Genomic DNA, 16,745 nt, shown 5'->3' with positions numbered 1-16,745 from the left:
GAAGTGTTGGACTAGGATGTAGGAGACCCAGGTTCAAATCCCCACTCTGCCACGGGAACGTCCTGGCTGACTTTGGGACAGTCACACACTCTCAGCCTGGCCTACCCCCATGGGGTTTATTGTGTGAATAAAATGGAGGACAGGAGAACTATGTAAGCTGCTATAGATCACCACAGGGGAGAAAGCAAGAAAGATGGGCTGTAAATGAAGTTAAATAAATAAATGGCACCAGTTTGGAGTGGCCATATTGGCCATATTGACATCAAAAACTGTTGTCCTTCCAACATTGCTCTAGAGAGAAGGTTAATAGTCCAGGGAAGCAAACGTTATCCATTTCCATGATCAATAAGTAGCTCTCTTGTTCAAATAATTGCTTATGCCAGTGATCTCTGTGGGAAAGCAATATAACATGGGAGCAATAAACCCACATGATATTGCAAATTTTTTTTCCTGCAAGCGTGAAAATCACAAGTTGCTTTGACCCCAGGCTAATACACCGTTTGCATGAGCAGTTGGTTGAACGTTCAAACTGGCTCTTGCTAGTGGAACTGGCTCTAAGTCACAAAGATTAAGAATTCCAGGACCAAGAACCTCGCCCTGTTTAAACTGAGCTGTGAGAGAATGGAGTAAAGAGAATTTCTGGCTGAACCCAAAATAGATTACCGTTGCTCTTGATGGAGCATGTGGGTAATATGTTTAGAAAATTGTAATTGGATTACTTGTAAGTGTATCAAGAAATATACTCGTTGGATAGTTTTGTGTGTGACTCATTACGCGCGTGCTATTAAAGAATGTCTTTATTTGAATTTTGAACCAGAAAAAGTACTGTTAGCACCACCTGCTGCTTAAAATTGGCTACTGCATGGTGGGATTTTTTTTCCCATGGCGCTGCTGGGTTTTCTGAATTACTGGTAATCCAGAAACGTTTCTAGGTAGATACAGAAATGTTTCTCACAATCTTATTTTGATTGTGAAATGGTGCACGTGTTTCAAAAACTTGTCATTGGACGGCCAGCAAGCAACGATTTGTGCCACACGTACCCACACCCGTCTTTCATAAGTGGTTTGTTTTAAATTTTTCAGTTAGCTCTTGCACTAATATGGGATTTTAATGATCTCAAAAAATAATAATGTCTTGGAAGAGCCAGTTGTTCTGATCTGTCAGTGTGAGGACCTTTACAAACACAGTACTCCTGCTCCTATGCATTTTTATGGAGGAACCCAATATGGTGGAGAGATACCTGGCAGTAGCCAAGTATCTCTCCGCCATATTTTTTTTTTAAAGAAATAAAGGCTCCCCATTTAGTGCTCAAGACCTTTGGCTCACGGGAGCTTGAAAAAGGAAAGGAAAGGAAGAAGGAACCCAATCCATATGCACAAGGAAAATGTGCATCCTGTAATGAAGGGAGAAAGGTCTTTCAGAATTGAGTATTCCATGTGTATGTCTGAGACCCCCACATCTATACATATTATTTGAAATGGAACGTAGGACTGCAGCTGACTGGTGTGAGTGTCCACATGCAAATAGATCTTTCCCAGTTTCACCTATAGCAAATGGAAAGCTCCTAGTACACTTGCTAAGCTCTGTGTGCCGTAGAAATCTCTTCAGTGGCAGCAATAGTGAGAGGTCCACCCACACGTGGGCGCTGGATTGCGTTCCAGAAGTTGGAAACAAACTGCACTGGTATTTTAAAATGATAGCATTGTGGTGTACTCTGGAGCCAGCGTGGTGTATTGCTTAAGAGTGGTGGGCTCCAGTCTAGAGAACCAGGTTTGATTCCCCACTCCTCCACATGAGCGGAGGAGTCTGATCTGGTGAACCGAGTTGGTTTCCCCATTCCTACAAATGAAGCCAGCTAGGTGACCCTGGGTTCGTCACAGTTCTGTCTGGACTCGCTCAGCCCCACCTACCTCACAAGGTGTCTGTTGTGGGGAGAGGAAGGGAAGGTTATTGTAAGCTGGTTTGAGACTCCTTAAAAGGAAGAAAAAAATGGGGTGTAAAAAAACAACTCTTCTTCCTCTGGTAATCTTTCTGTCAAGTTGTATGTTGGCATACAAGACTCATTAAATTTTCACCTCCGTAATAACTAGGTGCATAGAATGCTGTTAAAAGCTGATCACATTGAGCAGAAACTCAGTATCATTGGTTTCCCTTTAGGTGGCCGATAATGGAAGACCTCAGTTGTCCTCTTTGACTTACGTTGACATCAGAGTTATTGAGGAAAGCATCCATCCGCCAGCCATTCTGCCCCTAGAAATCTTCATCACAGCCTTTGGGGAAGAATATTCCGGCGGCGTCATTGGAAAAGTGCATGCAACCGACCAAGATGTGTATGACACTCTAACGTATAGTTTGGATCCCACGATGGAGTCCTCCTTCTCCGTCTCTAGCACAGGTGGCAAGCTGATCGCTCACAAAAGGCTAGACATAGGGCAGTATCTCTTGAACGTTACCGTTACAGATGGAAAGTTTACAACCTCAGCAGTCATTACAGTGCATATCAGACAAATAACCCAGGAGTTACTGAACCACAGCATAGCTCTCCGGTTTGCCAGCCTTGCCCCAGAGGAATTCATTGGCGACTATTGGCGCAATTTCCAAAGAGCTGTACGGAGCATCTTAGGGGTCAGAAGAAACGACATACAAATAATGAGCTTGCAGCCCTCGGATCCTCCATCCAACCTGGATGTCTTGCTGCTTGTTGAAAAGTCTGGTAGTGCTCAGTACCCAACCAGAGCCCTGCTCCACAAGATAAACTCCTCTGTGGCTGACTTGGAGGAGATCTTAGGAGTTCGGATACTGAATGTGTTCCACAAATTGTGTCTGGGCCTCGAATGTCCTTGGAAGTTTTGCGAAGAAAAAGTGACAGTGGATGAAAATGCCATGTCCACCCACAGCACGGCCAGGTTGAGCTTTGTCACCCCCCATCATCGGAGAACCCCATTTTGTCTTTGCAAAGGTAAAGGGGAAAAATGTGCACAGTGTGGTGGAAAATGATTGGTGTACAATCTTGAACTACCCAAGAGAACTGAATAGCTAAGTGTATAGTACACTTAAAAGAGAACTGAATAGTTAAGTGTATAATACAGCCATTTGACTAGTGAAAAAAAATATTTGGCCAACATAGCAGTTAAATAATAGTCAAGTATTTTTTTTTTAAGTATTCGCTTTATTAGAACAGCAAAAAGATACTCTAATAATTTTCAGGTGTGTTAGATGTTGTGGTCTGTGTAACAACAAAATTAACTTTAAAAAACCAGGGAGTTACAGGTTGCGTATCCCTTATCCGGACTCCGTATTTAGGATCTTTCCATGTTTTGGAAAATTTGCAAATACAAATAGGGGATAAGACTTCAGTCTAAACATGAAATTAATTTATGTTTTATATACACTTTATACACATAGCATGAATGTAATTTTAAACAGTATTTTAAATAATTTTGCGTACATTGAACCATCAGAAGGCAAACTGGTGTGCTGCTGAGGGCCTGTGAGTAATGCCTGCATGCCGGCTCAAAAGGTTCGGTTTTCGGATCAGTCCGGATATCGGAGGTCCGGGTAAGGGATACTCAACCCGTTTTGAAAACTTCAGCAGTAGTAAATGTGGTTTCTCCTCTTTGCTTTTATCCTGGAACTCTAGAATCAATCTATAATTATACATTTTATAAAAAGAAAAAAAGTTACAACTGCAGTAAAGCAAACTCATAGCAACTGCTAAAAGCAGGAGTCCATTTTTGGAGGCCGGATGTGCTAAGCAGGCTTCATGGAACATTTGACACTATTTGACTGGATCAAATAATAGGCAGTTAGTTAAACGGAAAATTGATATTATCTGACCAGACAGTTTAATGCTGTGCCAGTCCTAATATGCATTAGACATAGAAATCGACTTCATTTCCCCTTGTTATGTTAACAACCAGTGCTAAGCATAATGAGCAGCCTGAATAGCCCAGACGAGCCAGAGTTTGGAAGTTAAGCAGTGTCGACCATAGTTAGTACTTGTTTGGCAGACAACCGAGGAAGTCCAGGGTTGCTGGGCAGAGGAAGGCAATGGCAAACCACCTCCGCTCGTCTGTTGCCTTGAAAAGCCCATGAGGTGTCGCCATGAGTCACTTGCAACTTGACTTTATTGTTATAATTAATTATTATTGTTCAGCATAATGAGTTCATAAGTTGAGGGTAACATGACTGGGGACTGGGTTAACTTTTAGTCAACTGCTACGACAGCTACCCTGCAATCCTAAACAGAGTTGTGTGTGTGTTAAGTGCCGTCAAGTCTCTTCCGACTCATGGCGACCCTATGAATGAAAGTCCTCCAAAATGTCCTGTCTTTGACAGCCTTGCTCAGATCTTGCAAACTGAAGGCTGTGGCTTCCTTTATTGAGTCAATCCATCTCTTGTTGGGTCTTCCTCTTTTCCTGCTGCCCTCAACTTTTCCTATCATGACGGTCTTTTCCAGTGACTCTTTTTTTTTTTTATAATAATTTTATTGGTTTTTATAATACAAATTTTCCATGATAGTAAACAACAATAAAAGCAATATGAAATTTAAAATTCTAACTCTATGTTGTTATGGTTTCTTGAATTCATAACAAAAAAAACAAATTAAAGGAAAATTTATGACTTCCCCATCACCTCTCTCCGCCTCTTAATAAAGTATTCATCCCATCGTAATTGGTCTGATCTTAACTATCATAAATTCATTTAACTTTCATAAAACATCTTCTATTAATATAAAATTTATAAAACTTAATATTAATTGTGTCCTCTAGATCAGATTAATAAGTATTCTTCCATTTTCCCCAGTTTTAATTCATATTCACAATATTTCATCCAATCCTCCCATTCCCCTAAAAATCAAACATTGTCTTTTTCATTTAAAATGGCTGTAAGTTTTGCCATTTCCACCAATTCAAACATTTTCCCAATCCAGTCTTTTTTCTCGGGAATTTCTGCCCCTTTCCATTTTGCTGCATAAAGCAGTCTCGCAGCTGTTGTAGCATAGATCAAAAAAGTTCTTTGTATTAGCAAATCGTCAGGTATCATACTTAATAGCATCATTTCTGGTGTTTTGGGTATATTTTTTTGTACTATTAATCTCAATTCATTGTAGATCATATCCCAAAAATCTTTAGCTTTATCACAAGTCCACCACATATGATAGAAGGAACCAGTTTCCTTATTACATTTCCAACACTTAGGGGATGTCACTTTATATATCTTTGCAATCTTCTTAGGTGTTAAATACCATCTATACATCATTTTATAAATGTTTTCTCGAATTGATTGCGCATTTATTCCTTTCAAATCCTTTGACCATAGTCTTTCCCATTTATTTAAAGCAATATCATGTCCCATGTTTTGAGCCCAATCGATCATAGTTGGTTTAATTGTCTCCTGCTCACAATATATTGTTAAAAGTAGATTATACATTTTCGAGATCAGTTTCAAATTGTTATCTAATAACATCTTGTGGAAAGGGGACTTTTCTTTAGAAAATCCATTTTTCATATCTTGTACAAAAACTGATTTAATCTGACAGTATTGCAACCATTGTAGATCCTCTTTAAAAAATTGAAATTCCTTTAATGAACATTTTTCCCCTCCCATTTAATTAATTCCTGGTAGATTATAAATTTGTCCGGTCTAAGTGGACGTAGTGTTAACATTTCTTGCGGTGAAATCCACATCGGTGTTGCTGGTTCCAAAATATGTTTATATTTCATCCAAATACGCAATAAAGAGGACCTGATTATATGATTCCTAAATGATGCTTGTATCTTGATTTTGTCATACCATAAATAGCCATGCCATCCACTAATATTATTATGTCTTTTCCAGTGACTCTTGACGTCTCATGACGTGGCCAAAATACGACAGCCTCAGTTTAGTCATTTTAGCTTCTAGGGTCAGTTCAGACTTGATTTGATTAAACAGTTATACCCTTCTAAACCTAGTGGTTTCAGTGGATTTAGACTGCTTAGGATTCAGCTGATGAGCACTTCGAATGTCCTTTTTTTTTTTTTTTTTTTTACTAACATAACACTATTAATTTTCTGATGAGACCTCATGGCCAGCAGTTCTGCCACAAGAAATCTTTAACATAGCCTTTAAGGAAGAGCATTCGAGGGGTGTTGTAAAATTGCATGACCTTCAAAATCCAGATTACTGGTTTTAAGGGTTATGAAAACAGTTAAAATGTATACGTGGATTTAGTGAAGCAAGATGAAATGGCAGTATCCATGTTGGGGAGAAAACTGGAACGGAACGTCCTGTGAGCAATTCTCCTAGCAGGAGCCGAAATTATAGCAGTTTAGCAATTCCATATCCCTCATGATTTCTTGCTGCCTGGCCTATTTCCTTGTCAGCCACTTAACTCAGGTATCTTTTATTTATTTTTTCACCTGTTGTGCCTGAAGAAAATTAAGGCCTCAGCTTTTGACAGCCCTGATTTTAAAAATTGTCACATTTGAAAAGAGGAGGGTAAAAACAAAGCTCTGCCGTCTGTTTTTCAGAAGGTAGATGCCCCATCATGAGCAGTGCATGTGAAGGAAACCCATGCCCGGAAGGTACGGAATGCATAGCGGATCCTCAAGAAGGAACATACACTTGCGTGTGTCATGGAAGCAGTATGACCCAGTGCCCTGGTGAGAGTATTTCTTAATACCTTTTGGCTGAGACTTCAGCCTTCTCAGGGAGAAGCATGAGTTTGAAACATGTCTTTCTTTTCTTTTTGCCTTAATACAGCGTCAGTGGGCCCATCAGTAACTTTCAGTGGAAGCAGCTATGTTAAGTATCGCCTCACGGAAAATGAAAACAAGGAAGAAATGAAGCTTACCATGAGGCTCCGAACCTATTCTGCCCACGCAGTCGTCATGTATGCCAGAGGAACAGACTATAGCATTTTAGAGGTTTGTCCCCCCCCTCCGATACTCGTAACCTTTTAATTACACGGGAAACAGCTTATTGGTTCCCCCCCCCCAAAGTTTAATGTTTATGTAAAAGTATTGTCGAAGGCTTTCACGGTCAGAGTTCATTGGTGCTTGTAGGTTATCCGGGCTGTGTGACCGTGGTCTTGTTATTTTCTTTCCTGATGTTTCGCCAGAAGCTGTGGCAGGCATCTTCAGAGGAGTAACACTGAAGGACAGTGTTTCTCAGCGTCAAGTGTGTAGGAAGAGTAATATATAGTCAGAAGGGGGTTAGGTTTGAGCTGAGTCATTGTCCTGCAAAGTATTAAAGGTAATGTTCTAATCATTGTCCTGTAAGTATCAAGATAATGTGCTAATCTTTATGTAAAAGATTGGAGGTTTTAAAATGGTTCGCTTTAAAAGGGTAGTCAGTGTGGAATGGTTAAAACTGAAGCATAATAAGGGCAGGCACTATTGAGCAGGTCAGTCAATATTTGATACAGTCAATATTTGACTACAGTATTTAGTAAAATACATGACACGGTTTCGCATATTAAGGCTGTACTTGCACTCTTTTAACGGCTTACTGTTTAGAGGGAAATCTGCCCAAGAGTATTACAGTAGGGAATACTATGAAAAGCTATTATGGAGAGAAAATGGATGGAAGTTCCAGACAGGAAGACATGACTAGGCATAATGGAGGTTGAAAATACATGTTTAAAGTATCGGCCATTTTTTCTGAGATAAAATCCCTGGATTCTTGAATGTTCACAAAGTATTCCAGAAGTCACTTAGCCTACGTGGTGTCAGCGTGGTGTAGTGCTTAAGAGTGTGGACTCTAATCTGGAGAACCGGGTTCGATTCCCCACTCCTCCCCATGAGCGGCGGTCTCTAATCTGGTGAACCGGGTTAGTTTCCCCACTCCTATACATGAAGCCAGTGGGGTGACCTTGGGCTAGTCACAGTTCTTTCAGAACTTTCTTAGCCCCACCTACCTCACAAGGCGTCTGTTGTGGGGAGAGGAAGGGAAGGAGATTGAAAGCTGGTTTGATTCTCCTAAAAAATGTAGAGAAAGTCAGCTTATAAAAACCAACCCTCCTTCTTCTACTAATGGAAGAAGGAACATAGTTGAAAGCTTCCCTGCACATGTGTGATAAATTTTGAGGGCTAGATGATGGTTAGTTTTCTGTCTTCTCTATTTGTCTATTGCATTTTTATCTCACCCATCCTCCACAAGGAGCAAAGCAGGATCCATAGTTCTCCTTTCCCTCATTTTATCCTCCCTGTGAAGTAGGCTAGGCTGAGAGAGAGTGACTGGCCCAAGTTCCCCCAGCAACTTACATGGCAGTGTGGAAATGGGAACCCAGGTCTCCTGATCCTAGTCCATACTGCGTTGGTTCTGTAGTTTTCCCACAGAGTTCTCATACAGTCGATGGTCCCTTGTGAGGGGGCACATGGCTGCCCTTGGCAGCCACTATTAAGATATAGCTTAGAGCGCACATCTCATCCAGCATCACCAGGTGATGACTATGGAAGCAAAGGGGTTCCAGTTTGCATGTCTTAGGCGCCTTTCTCCATGGTAGCAGGCAATTTGGGATAACATTGCACAGGGATACTACTGCTAGTAGAGTCAGTAATGTGTTCATTAATTGCTTATTTTCTTCTGTGCTTAGATCCACCATGGAAGGCTGCAGTATAAATTTGACTGTGGAAGTGGTCATGGTATTGTGTCTGTGCAGAGCATTCAAATCAACGACGGCCAATGGCATTCGGTGTCTCTTGAAGTCGATGGAAACTATGCCAAGCTGATCTTAGACAGGGTGCACACAGCATCTGGTATAGCTCCTGGTACTTTAAGGACACTGAACCTGGACAACTATGTATTTTTTGGTGGCCACATTCGACAGCAGGGCACAAGGCATGGAAGGAGCCCGCAGGTTAGCAATGGCTTCAGAGGCTGCATGGATTCCATTGTACTTAATGGCCAAGAGTTGCCCCTAAACAGCAAGCCACGGAGTTATGCTCACATGGAAGAATCTGTGGGTGTGTCTCCTGGATGTTTACTGACTACCACAGGGGATTGTTCAAGCAGCCCGTGCCAGAATGGGGGCATTTGTAGTCCACTGCTCGCTGGAGGTGAGTTTTCTTCTTCATACTGTTTAGAATCTCAATCATCCATATGGATAAGACATATTGAGAAAAAAATTAGATCAGTAGGTGTAGTGGTTAAGAGCGGTGGTTTGGAGCGGTGGAGTCTGATCTGGAGAACCGGGTTTGATTCCCCACTCCTACACATGAGCGGCGGATGCTAATCTGGTGAACTGGGTTGGTTTCTCCACTCCTACACATGAAGCCAGCTGGGTGACCTTGGGCAAGTTACAGTTCTGTTAGAGCTCTCTCAGCCTCACCTACCTCACAGGGTGTCTGTTGTGAGGAGGGGAAGGGAAGGTGATTGTAAGCTGGTTTGAGTCTCCCTTAAGTGGTAGAGAAAGTTGGCATATAAAAACCAACTCTTCTTCTTCCTTCTTTTTCTTCCTTCTTTTTCCTCTTCTTCTCCTTTAGATTTCCTGTATTGCCTCACAGAAAAGTCAGTGTTTGATGTGATCAGATGTAGACTTATAGACATTGAAATGCAGGAACTTAGAAGCCATTGAAGTAGTAGATGCTCCCCCTTGAGTTGGGAGCCTTGGCCAAATAGACAACATATAGCACTATACTTTACTTGTCTGACTGCATCGCAACAGTAGAGCATATATGCTTGTCAGGCTAAATGCACTACCCTCTGCCTTGCTATATGGAAGATTTAATAAAATCCCATTTGTGGATAGAGTTTGCCCTTGCGGGAATGGTGAAATTGAATCCCTTCTGCGTGTCCTTTTTAATTGTTGCTTTTATGCTTGTCGCCAATCCCAATCATTGACCTGCTGTTTGTAAACAGGGAATGGCTTTCTGATGAAATCAGGGCATCCTATCTTATGACCGCGCAAAACCCCAAAATAATTGAATCAGTTGCAAGGTTCTTACAGTTAGCAATCAGGTATCATGAATGGCTGATTTGGGATGGTTTTATCCAATTTTATTTATTTGTACTCGGATTTATCCTAATGTATAGTCTTCCTTTTTATATGCCAATAAAGGCTTGTGTTGTTGTATTTGCTACTGCAAAGGCCCTTCATGTTATATCTACTACTTTTAATGTTGTAAACCCTCTTTATTTCAATCCTTTATTTCAAACCAGGATTGAAATTAATTAAATGAGCAAAATATAGTCTTTCAATTATGGAAATATGGTAGTTGCTGAAATGACTACTGCTACTATTAATTAATTTTAGGGAGCTGTTTGCTACTTACATCAGTCACCTGCCTTATTGCAACTTACAGCCCGATCCTAACAGGGGCAGCGGTTTAGGAGCCGACATAACCCCAGCGCCGACATTAGTGCCACTTGTGCTGGCCTAAAGTTGCACAGACGTTGGTGCTAGGCCACTTATGCTGTACCCGGAAAGCAGCACAGCAGCACAAGCCACAAGAGCTTGTGCCGGCCTCAAAGGGGGCATTCCCGAGGATGGAGCTTGCTATAGTCAGATCCCAAAGCCCTTTCAGCCTGGGAAATATCCCCTTTAGCTGGTGGCGAGTTACGCTGCAAAAAGGCAGGCGTAGCCCCATGAAACCCTATTGAGGAGTTTCACAGGATTTTGTTGAACTTACCTTTTTGCCTTCCTTTTTCGGACCAGGAAGCTGCTCTGAAGGTGGCGTGGCCGCTCCGTCCTCGGGCGCTTCTTAACCACCTCCACCCCTAGGATTGCGCAGTTGCAACAGTTTGGCTGTTTGCAGCCTTTGACAAAGGTAGAAAGAAAATTACCCGGTTCCTTTCAAACACCTGAGTGACCCACGAGAGCTTTTGTACTGTGTTATTGGATAATCAGGATATGTTATGGTAGCCTTTCGTTAGGGTTAGGTTGAAGGAAAATATCATAGACTGTCCTTTCCATGTTATGAAAAATAGCGGGTAGTTTTATGACGTTTTGTTTTCATTGTAGGTTATGATTGTAAGTGTACAACTTTGTACACAGGCACACACTGTGATGTCAGCGTCAACCCATGTGCTTCCAATCCATGTCTCTATGGTGGCACCTGCATTCCTCTTAACAGTGATTTCATCTGTCAGTGCAGAGGACTGTACACAGGTCAAAGGTATAGCTTCTTTGGTGTTTTATGCATGGTCACTTTAACCTCTTTTATTCCCCGTTTCAGCCAGGATCAAATTTTTCAGTATGCATGATATCTCATTCCTTGGAAGCTCAACACTGTTTCAACGCAAAACAAACCCGGCTTTTCCCATTCCTCTTCTGTCACAAATTAAACCATTCATCCTGGCTTATTCTGGAATCACAGAGCATGCATACTCTGTTCTCGGATTGAGCTTCCCCTCGCCATCATGCCCCACCCTTTTCCAATCCCTTCTTCAAAGCAGCATGCAGGGGAAAACAGAACATTGGCTTCTCTCACAGCCAGTCACAAAGCAGTGTGTAAAGAGGCGGGGATTCAAGTGCTTCCTGCTACCTCGGAGCTCTTTCTGAGCAAAAGAAAGGCTTTTTTAAAACGAGGCTTGGATTTCTTCCCCCCTTCTTTCAAATTGCTCCGATTTTTGTTCTTAAAATGCTTTTTTTATGCAGCAGTTGGGTTTGGGGGGAAGGAAATCTTCTCTCATGGGGAGCACTGCGAGGTAAGCCAATTACAGAGCAGCATTTAAAGGGGTGGGACTTGATTTGAGCTTGGGAGAGTGTTTTTTCTGTATTCATGGTTCGATTAGCACACAGTTTCATCCCTGATCATTCAAGCCAATGCATACAGTTTCCCCCAATCCAGGTTACTTTAATGTGCGATGAACCCAGGTCCAAGCAGGGAGAGCCAGCCCATGCATAAAAGACCTTTGTTTACTGTTAAGGCAGGTTTTCATCTACAGTCATCTTTCCCAGATGTTTTCAGAATATCTCTTCTATGAATGTTCCTTTTTGCTCATGCATTTGTTGAGCTGATTAAGATATTCGTTTGTAAAGTGGATCTCAAAAATGGTTTAAGCATTCATATGATGGCATAAAGGGCAGCCAACAAGTGGAGATAGGCTTGTGCTTGCTCTCATGTCTATCATGTGCAAATACTTCTTAGGGATTTGGCTGTGTCCACCTACCAAGCATGCTTCTGAGTGTCAAACCCAGATTCCCCCTCACTAATGTATGGCATGCCCGTTATGTCTTCTGCTACTGTGTCAACCCAGGGGGCCTGATCCTATGAGTCATTGGGCATGTTAGAGAGACTGGAGACAAGTAGAACTTGACTGTATCCAAGGTCATAGCTGAGACTAAATGGTACTTATGATATAGACCAGGGGTGTCAAACATACGGCCCCCGGGCTGGATCCAGCCCCTTGAGAGCTCTTATCTGGCCCATGAGGCAGCCCCCCCCCAGTCCCAATCTGGGCTGGTGAGCCTGCTGTGGGCTCACCAGCCGAGGCAGCCACCCTCACCCTGCTCTGGGTCGGCAAGCCATGGCCCGGCCTGACCATATCCGGCCCTCGTAACAAATTAGTTTGACATCCCTGATATAGACCATTCATGAGATCTTTTTCTTTTCCAGGTGTCAGATTGGTCCATATTGCAAAGACAACCCATGTAAAAACAGTGGCAAATGTATCGATAGCTTAGACGGGCCTGTTTGCGAATGTGAATCAGGTTTTCATGGAGAAAGGTTGGTCATTATGTATTCATAATGTTTTTCAAAAGTTAGCATCACAACAGGTTGATAAAATAGAATAGTTCCAGTGGGGTGGTCGTTTTAGTCCATTGTAGCAAAACAAAACCATTTGTCTAAAGAAGCAAGCTCTGTCTGGAAAAGCTCATACAGGACTAAATGATGTTAGGTGCCGCTGGGCTTCTGTTTTGTTTTGCTAAAATAAGAGAGGTCTGGGAGATGAAGTTGTATTTAAAACGAATAAATAAATAAATATAAATAAATATAAACAAATAAATATATAAATATATATGGGGTTTGGGTTTTGTAGATCAATCAAGGCAAGGCTTTAAGGCTTCGCTTTTTGAAATGTGTTACAGATGTTTATGGATTATACCAGGCTATTACACCAGATTATATCAGCCTTTATTGCATTATACCATATTACATCAGCCATCATATTGTTATAATGGAACACAGTATGAAGCAAAGCAAAAAAACTAGGATCTGCTTTAAAGCCTTGCTTTCATTTTTCAACACATGTTATGATCATTCTATAGTCCAGAAGGAAGAACATAGACTTATTGGAATATAAACCTTTCATTTTGAAACAGAAACAAACAGGGTAGCTTTGAGTGACACTTTTCAACTGAGTAACATTTCTGCAGATAATTTGAAATAACCATAGTCACAAGTTGTTGTTTTTCATACGTTTGGCTTCCTTCTTTTGCTTTTGCACCCCCCCCCCAATTTATCATTGGTTTCTCAAAACAAAGCCCTCTCAAGAAGCAGGAAGCCATCTTCTTGAATTCTGAAGGCTTGGAAATGTTCTGAATTTCTGAGCCACTGTGGGCCAGAGTAGAGTTCTATGTCAGCCATGTCTGCACTCAGTGTGAAGGGTTGCCTTCAATGATGCTTCATTGCCTGCCGCCTGGGAAGCGGGGCTCTCAGCCAGCGACCCCTCAGCCGCTGTGGAAAGAAAAGAGCCACCAGGGCAAGACATCTCCTAACGGGCAATGGAAAGATTTGTTGTTGTTTGTTCTCACAATGAAATAAGAGCTACTTTTAAACTTATTTTAGTTTTGGGGGCCCTTTTCAAAGAAACCAAGCTACTTTCCCCTCCCTGAATCTCACATCAGTATACGTTAGACAAGTTTATGTTTTATTTTTCATGTTTAGCATTTTTAATTATATACCAATAAGTGACCAGCCATAAGTCATTGCTGTTTTGTACTTTCTGCAGAGGCAAAGGCTGCCTGCCAGAGTATCTTCTGGCTCACTCTCTTCCTCCTCATGGCCTCGTGACCCACCCGCATGAGAATTTTGACCCAATTTTGGGACCCAAGCTACTATTTGAGAATCAGTGCAATTGAATTCCAGCCTCCATTTGCTGTCTGTATAAATAGGAATAACAGTGTTTTGCCATATACAGATTATGCAAAGAAAACAGGGATAAACCCCTACCAGGGCACAAAGCACAGAAGTCCACTTACCCCTAGTATATGACATAGTCATCTGACATACAAAAATACTATACTTACTGTGGTCAAATATGGGTTGGATCCAACCAGCTTATCCTTTGGCAAAAAAAATAGGTGATGAGGTTCCCTTGCTTTGACCACTGAAAACATTGTGCTAAGGATCATGGGTACATAATACTCGAACGCGGGGTCATCTGCTGAAGCTGGAGGGTGAGAGATTCAAAACAGATAAAAGGAAGTATTTTTTCACACAACACATAGTTAAATTGTGGAACTCCCTGCCCCAGGATGTGGTGATGGCTGCCAGCTTTAAGAGGGGAGTGGACATATTCATGGAGGAAAGGGGTATTCATGGCTATTAGTTAGAATGGATACTAGTCATGCTGCATACCTATTCTCTCTAGTATCAGAGGAGCATGCCTGTTATATTGGGTGCGGTGGAACACAGGCAGGACGGTGCTGCTTCAGTCATCTGTGGCTTCCTAGAGGCACCCGGTTGGCCACTGTGTGAACAGACTGCTGGACTTGATGGGCCTTGGTCTGATCCAGCAGGGCCTTTCTTATGTTCCTATGTACTGCATAGACAAAAGCCATATGGGATGGAGGCTGTAGTACGGAGGGGAATTGAGTGAGAGTGAGTGAAAAAAACTGGCTAGATTCAACCATGTGTGTAATCTTGCTACAATATTCCTCCATTCTTTGTATTTGTCAGAGCACATTTGTAAAACATTAAGATGGCACCAATAGTCACTATACCACTGATCTTTCTGTTTACTCCAGGTGTCTGACTGATGTTGATGAATGCATAGAAAGCCCCTGCCAGAACGGTGCCCTCTGTGAGAACACATACGGTGCCTATCACTGTAATTGTAGCCATGGATTTGGAGGAAAACATTGTGCTGACATCCTTAATAAATACGTTTCAACCTCTTGGAACATTGGTTTGGCAGAAGTCATTGGAATTATCGTTTTCATAGTGGGAGTCTTCATACTGGTTGGGCTTTTTGTTGCCTGCCGCCAAATAATCAGGAGAAGAAAGAAGAAAAACCAGCCAGAACCTGAAGACAAACACCTGGGAACAACAACGCCTTTCTTACAAAGACCATACTTTGATTCAAAACTGAACAAGAACATTTATTCTGACATTCCACCCCAGGTGCCCGTTCGTCCCATTTCGTATACTCCAAGCATTCCAAGCGATTCAAGGAACAATCTGGACAGGAACTCTTTTGAGGGATCCACTATTCCAGAGCATCCAGAGTTCAGTACTTTTAATCCCGATTCTGTACATGGCCATAGGAAAGCAGTGGCGGTCTGTAGCGTAGCCCCTAATTTGCCGCCACCACCTCCATCTAACTCTCCATCGGACAGTGACTCCATACAGAAGCCCAGCTGGGATTTTGACTATGACAGTAAGCCATCTCCTCCTTTTTGGATTCAGTGTACTTTGGCAGAGATGTTTGCTTTGAAGCGGGTGGTGAAAATGGCAAGATGCAAAACCAAGTGCCTTCAGTGGTCATTTGCATATACAAGTAGCATGGTATTTCTTTTACCTGGTATTGACTCATAAGTAATTTGGCTGGTTCAGCTCACCTAGAGTATTGTGTTCCATTTTGGGCACCGCAATTTAAAAAGGATGTAGACAAGCTGGAACGTGTCCAAAGAAGGGCAACAAAGATGGTGAGGGGTCTGGAGACCAAGTCCTATGAGGAAAGGTTGAAGGAGCTGGGTATGTTTAGCCTGAAGAGGTGAAGACTGAGAGGTGATATGATAACCATCTTCAAGAACATGAAGGGCTGTCATCTAGAGGAGGGTGCCGAGTTGTTTTCTGTTGCCTCAGAAGGTTCGGACCAGAACCAGCGGGTTGAAATTAAATCAAAAGAGTTTCCATCTAAACATTAAGAAGAATTTTCTAACAGAGTGGTTCCTCAGTAGAACAGGCTTCCCTGGGAGGTAGTGGGGTCTCCTTCCCTGGAGGTTTTTAAGCAGAGGCTAGATGGTCATCTGTCAGCAGTGCTGATTCTATGACCTTAGGCAGATCATGAGAGGGAGGGCATCTTGGGCAACTTCTGGGTTTGGAATAGGGGTCACTGGGGGTGTGGGGGAGGAGGTAGTTGTGAATTTCCTGCATTGTGCAGGGGGTTGGACTAGATGACCCTGGTGGACCCTTCAAACTCTAAGATTCTATGCAAAATCAAGCACCATCAGTAGTCATTTGCATATACAAGTAGCATTGTATTTCTTTTACCTGTTGTTGACTCAGAAATAATTTGACTACACTACCCTTGATCTTAGCCAAAAGGCTGAGTCTGGTTCAACTAACATTCTTCTTTTAAGGTCACTATAATTTTACGGTTTTTTTTCCATATTTACAGTAACAGTTTTAAGGGGATTTTTTTGTTTACTCTTCAAGTATCACCTTATTTTTTGTTTACTTTCTTTCTTGTAGCTAAAGTGGTAGATCTTGATTCCTGCCTTTCAAAGAAGCCCTTGGAAGAAAAGGTGTCTCAGCCTTACAGTACTAGAGAAAGCTTGTCTGAGGTTCAGTCCCTTAGCTCCTTCCAGTCCGAATCGTGTGATGACAATGGTAGGTAAACACAGAACACCCTTTATTATTGCACTGCA

At 42.1% G+C, this 16,745-nt stretch overlaps 1 protein-coding gene across 4 annotated transcripts in view; it reads left to right on the top strand.

Moving 5' to 3' along the window:
• FAT1 (FAT atypical cadherin 1) overlaps positions 1-16,745 on the top strand; it is a 172,318-nt gene that overhangs the window by 146,571 nt on the left and 9,002 nt on the right. For all 4 annotated transcript variants that reach the window (XR_008933506.1, XM_056855431.1, XM_056855430.1 and 1 more), the window contains exons 19-26: positions 2,159-2,960; positions 6,517-6,648; positions 6,749-6,912; positions 8,583-9,045; positions 10,950-11,103; positions 12,547-12,657; positions 14,901-15,532; positions 16,570-16,707. Coding sequence is in view for 3 of the 4 variants with exons in the window: in XM_056855431.1 (XP_056711409.1) it covers positions 2,159-2,960; positions 6,517-6,648; positions 6,749-6,912; positions 8,583-9,045; positions 10,950-11,103; positions 12,547-12,657; positions 14,901-15,532; positions 16,570-16,707 (2,596 nt within the window). In the remaining variant the exon portion in view is untranslated. The remainder of the gene's footprint in view (positions 1-2,158; positions 2,961-6,516; positions 6,649-6,748; positions 6,913-8,582; positions 9,046-10,949; positions 11,104-12,546; positions 12,658-14,900; positions 15,533-16,569; positions 16,708-16,745) is intronic.

The sequence above is a fragment of the Euleptes europaea genome, chromosome 9 (genome assembly GCF_029931775.1).
Source record: "Euleptes europaea isolate rEulEur1 chromosome 9, rEulEur1.hap1, whole genome shotgun sequence".
In the NCBI taxonomy this organism is placed as follows: Eukaryota; Metazoa; Chordata; class Lepidosauria; order Squamata; family Sphaerodactylidae; genus Euleptes; species Euleptes europaea.
This window is presented reverse-complemented; position numbering and strand designations above follow the sequence as displayed.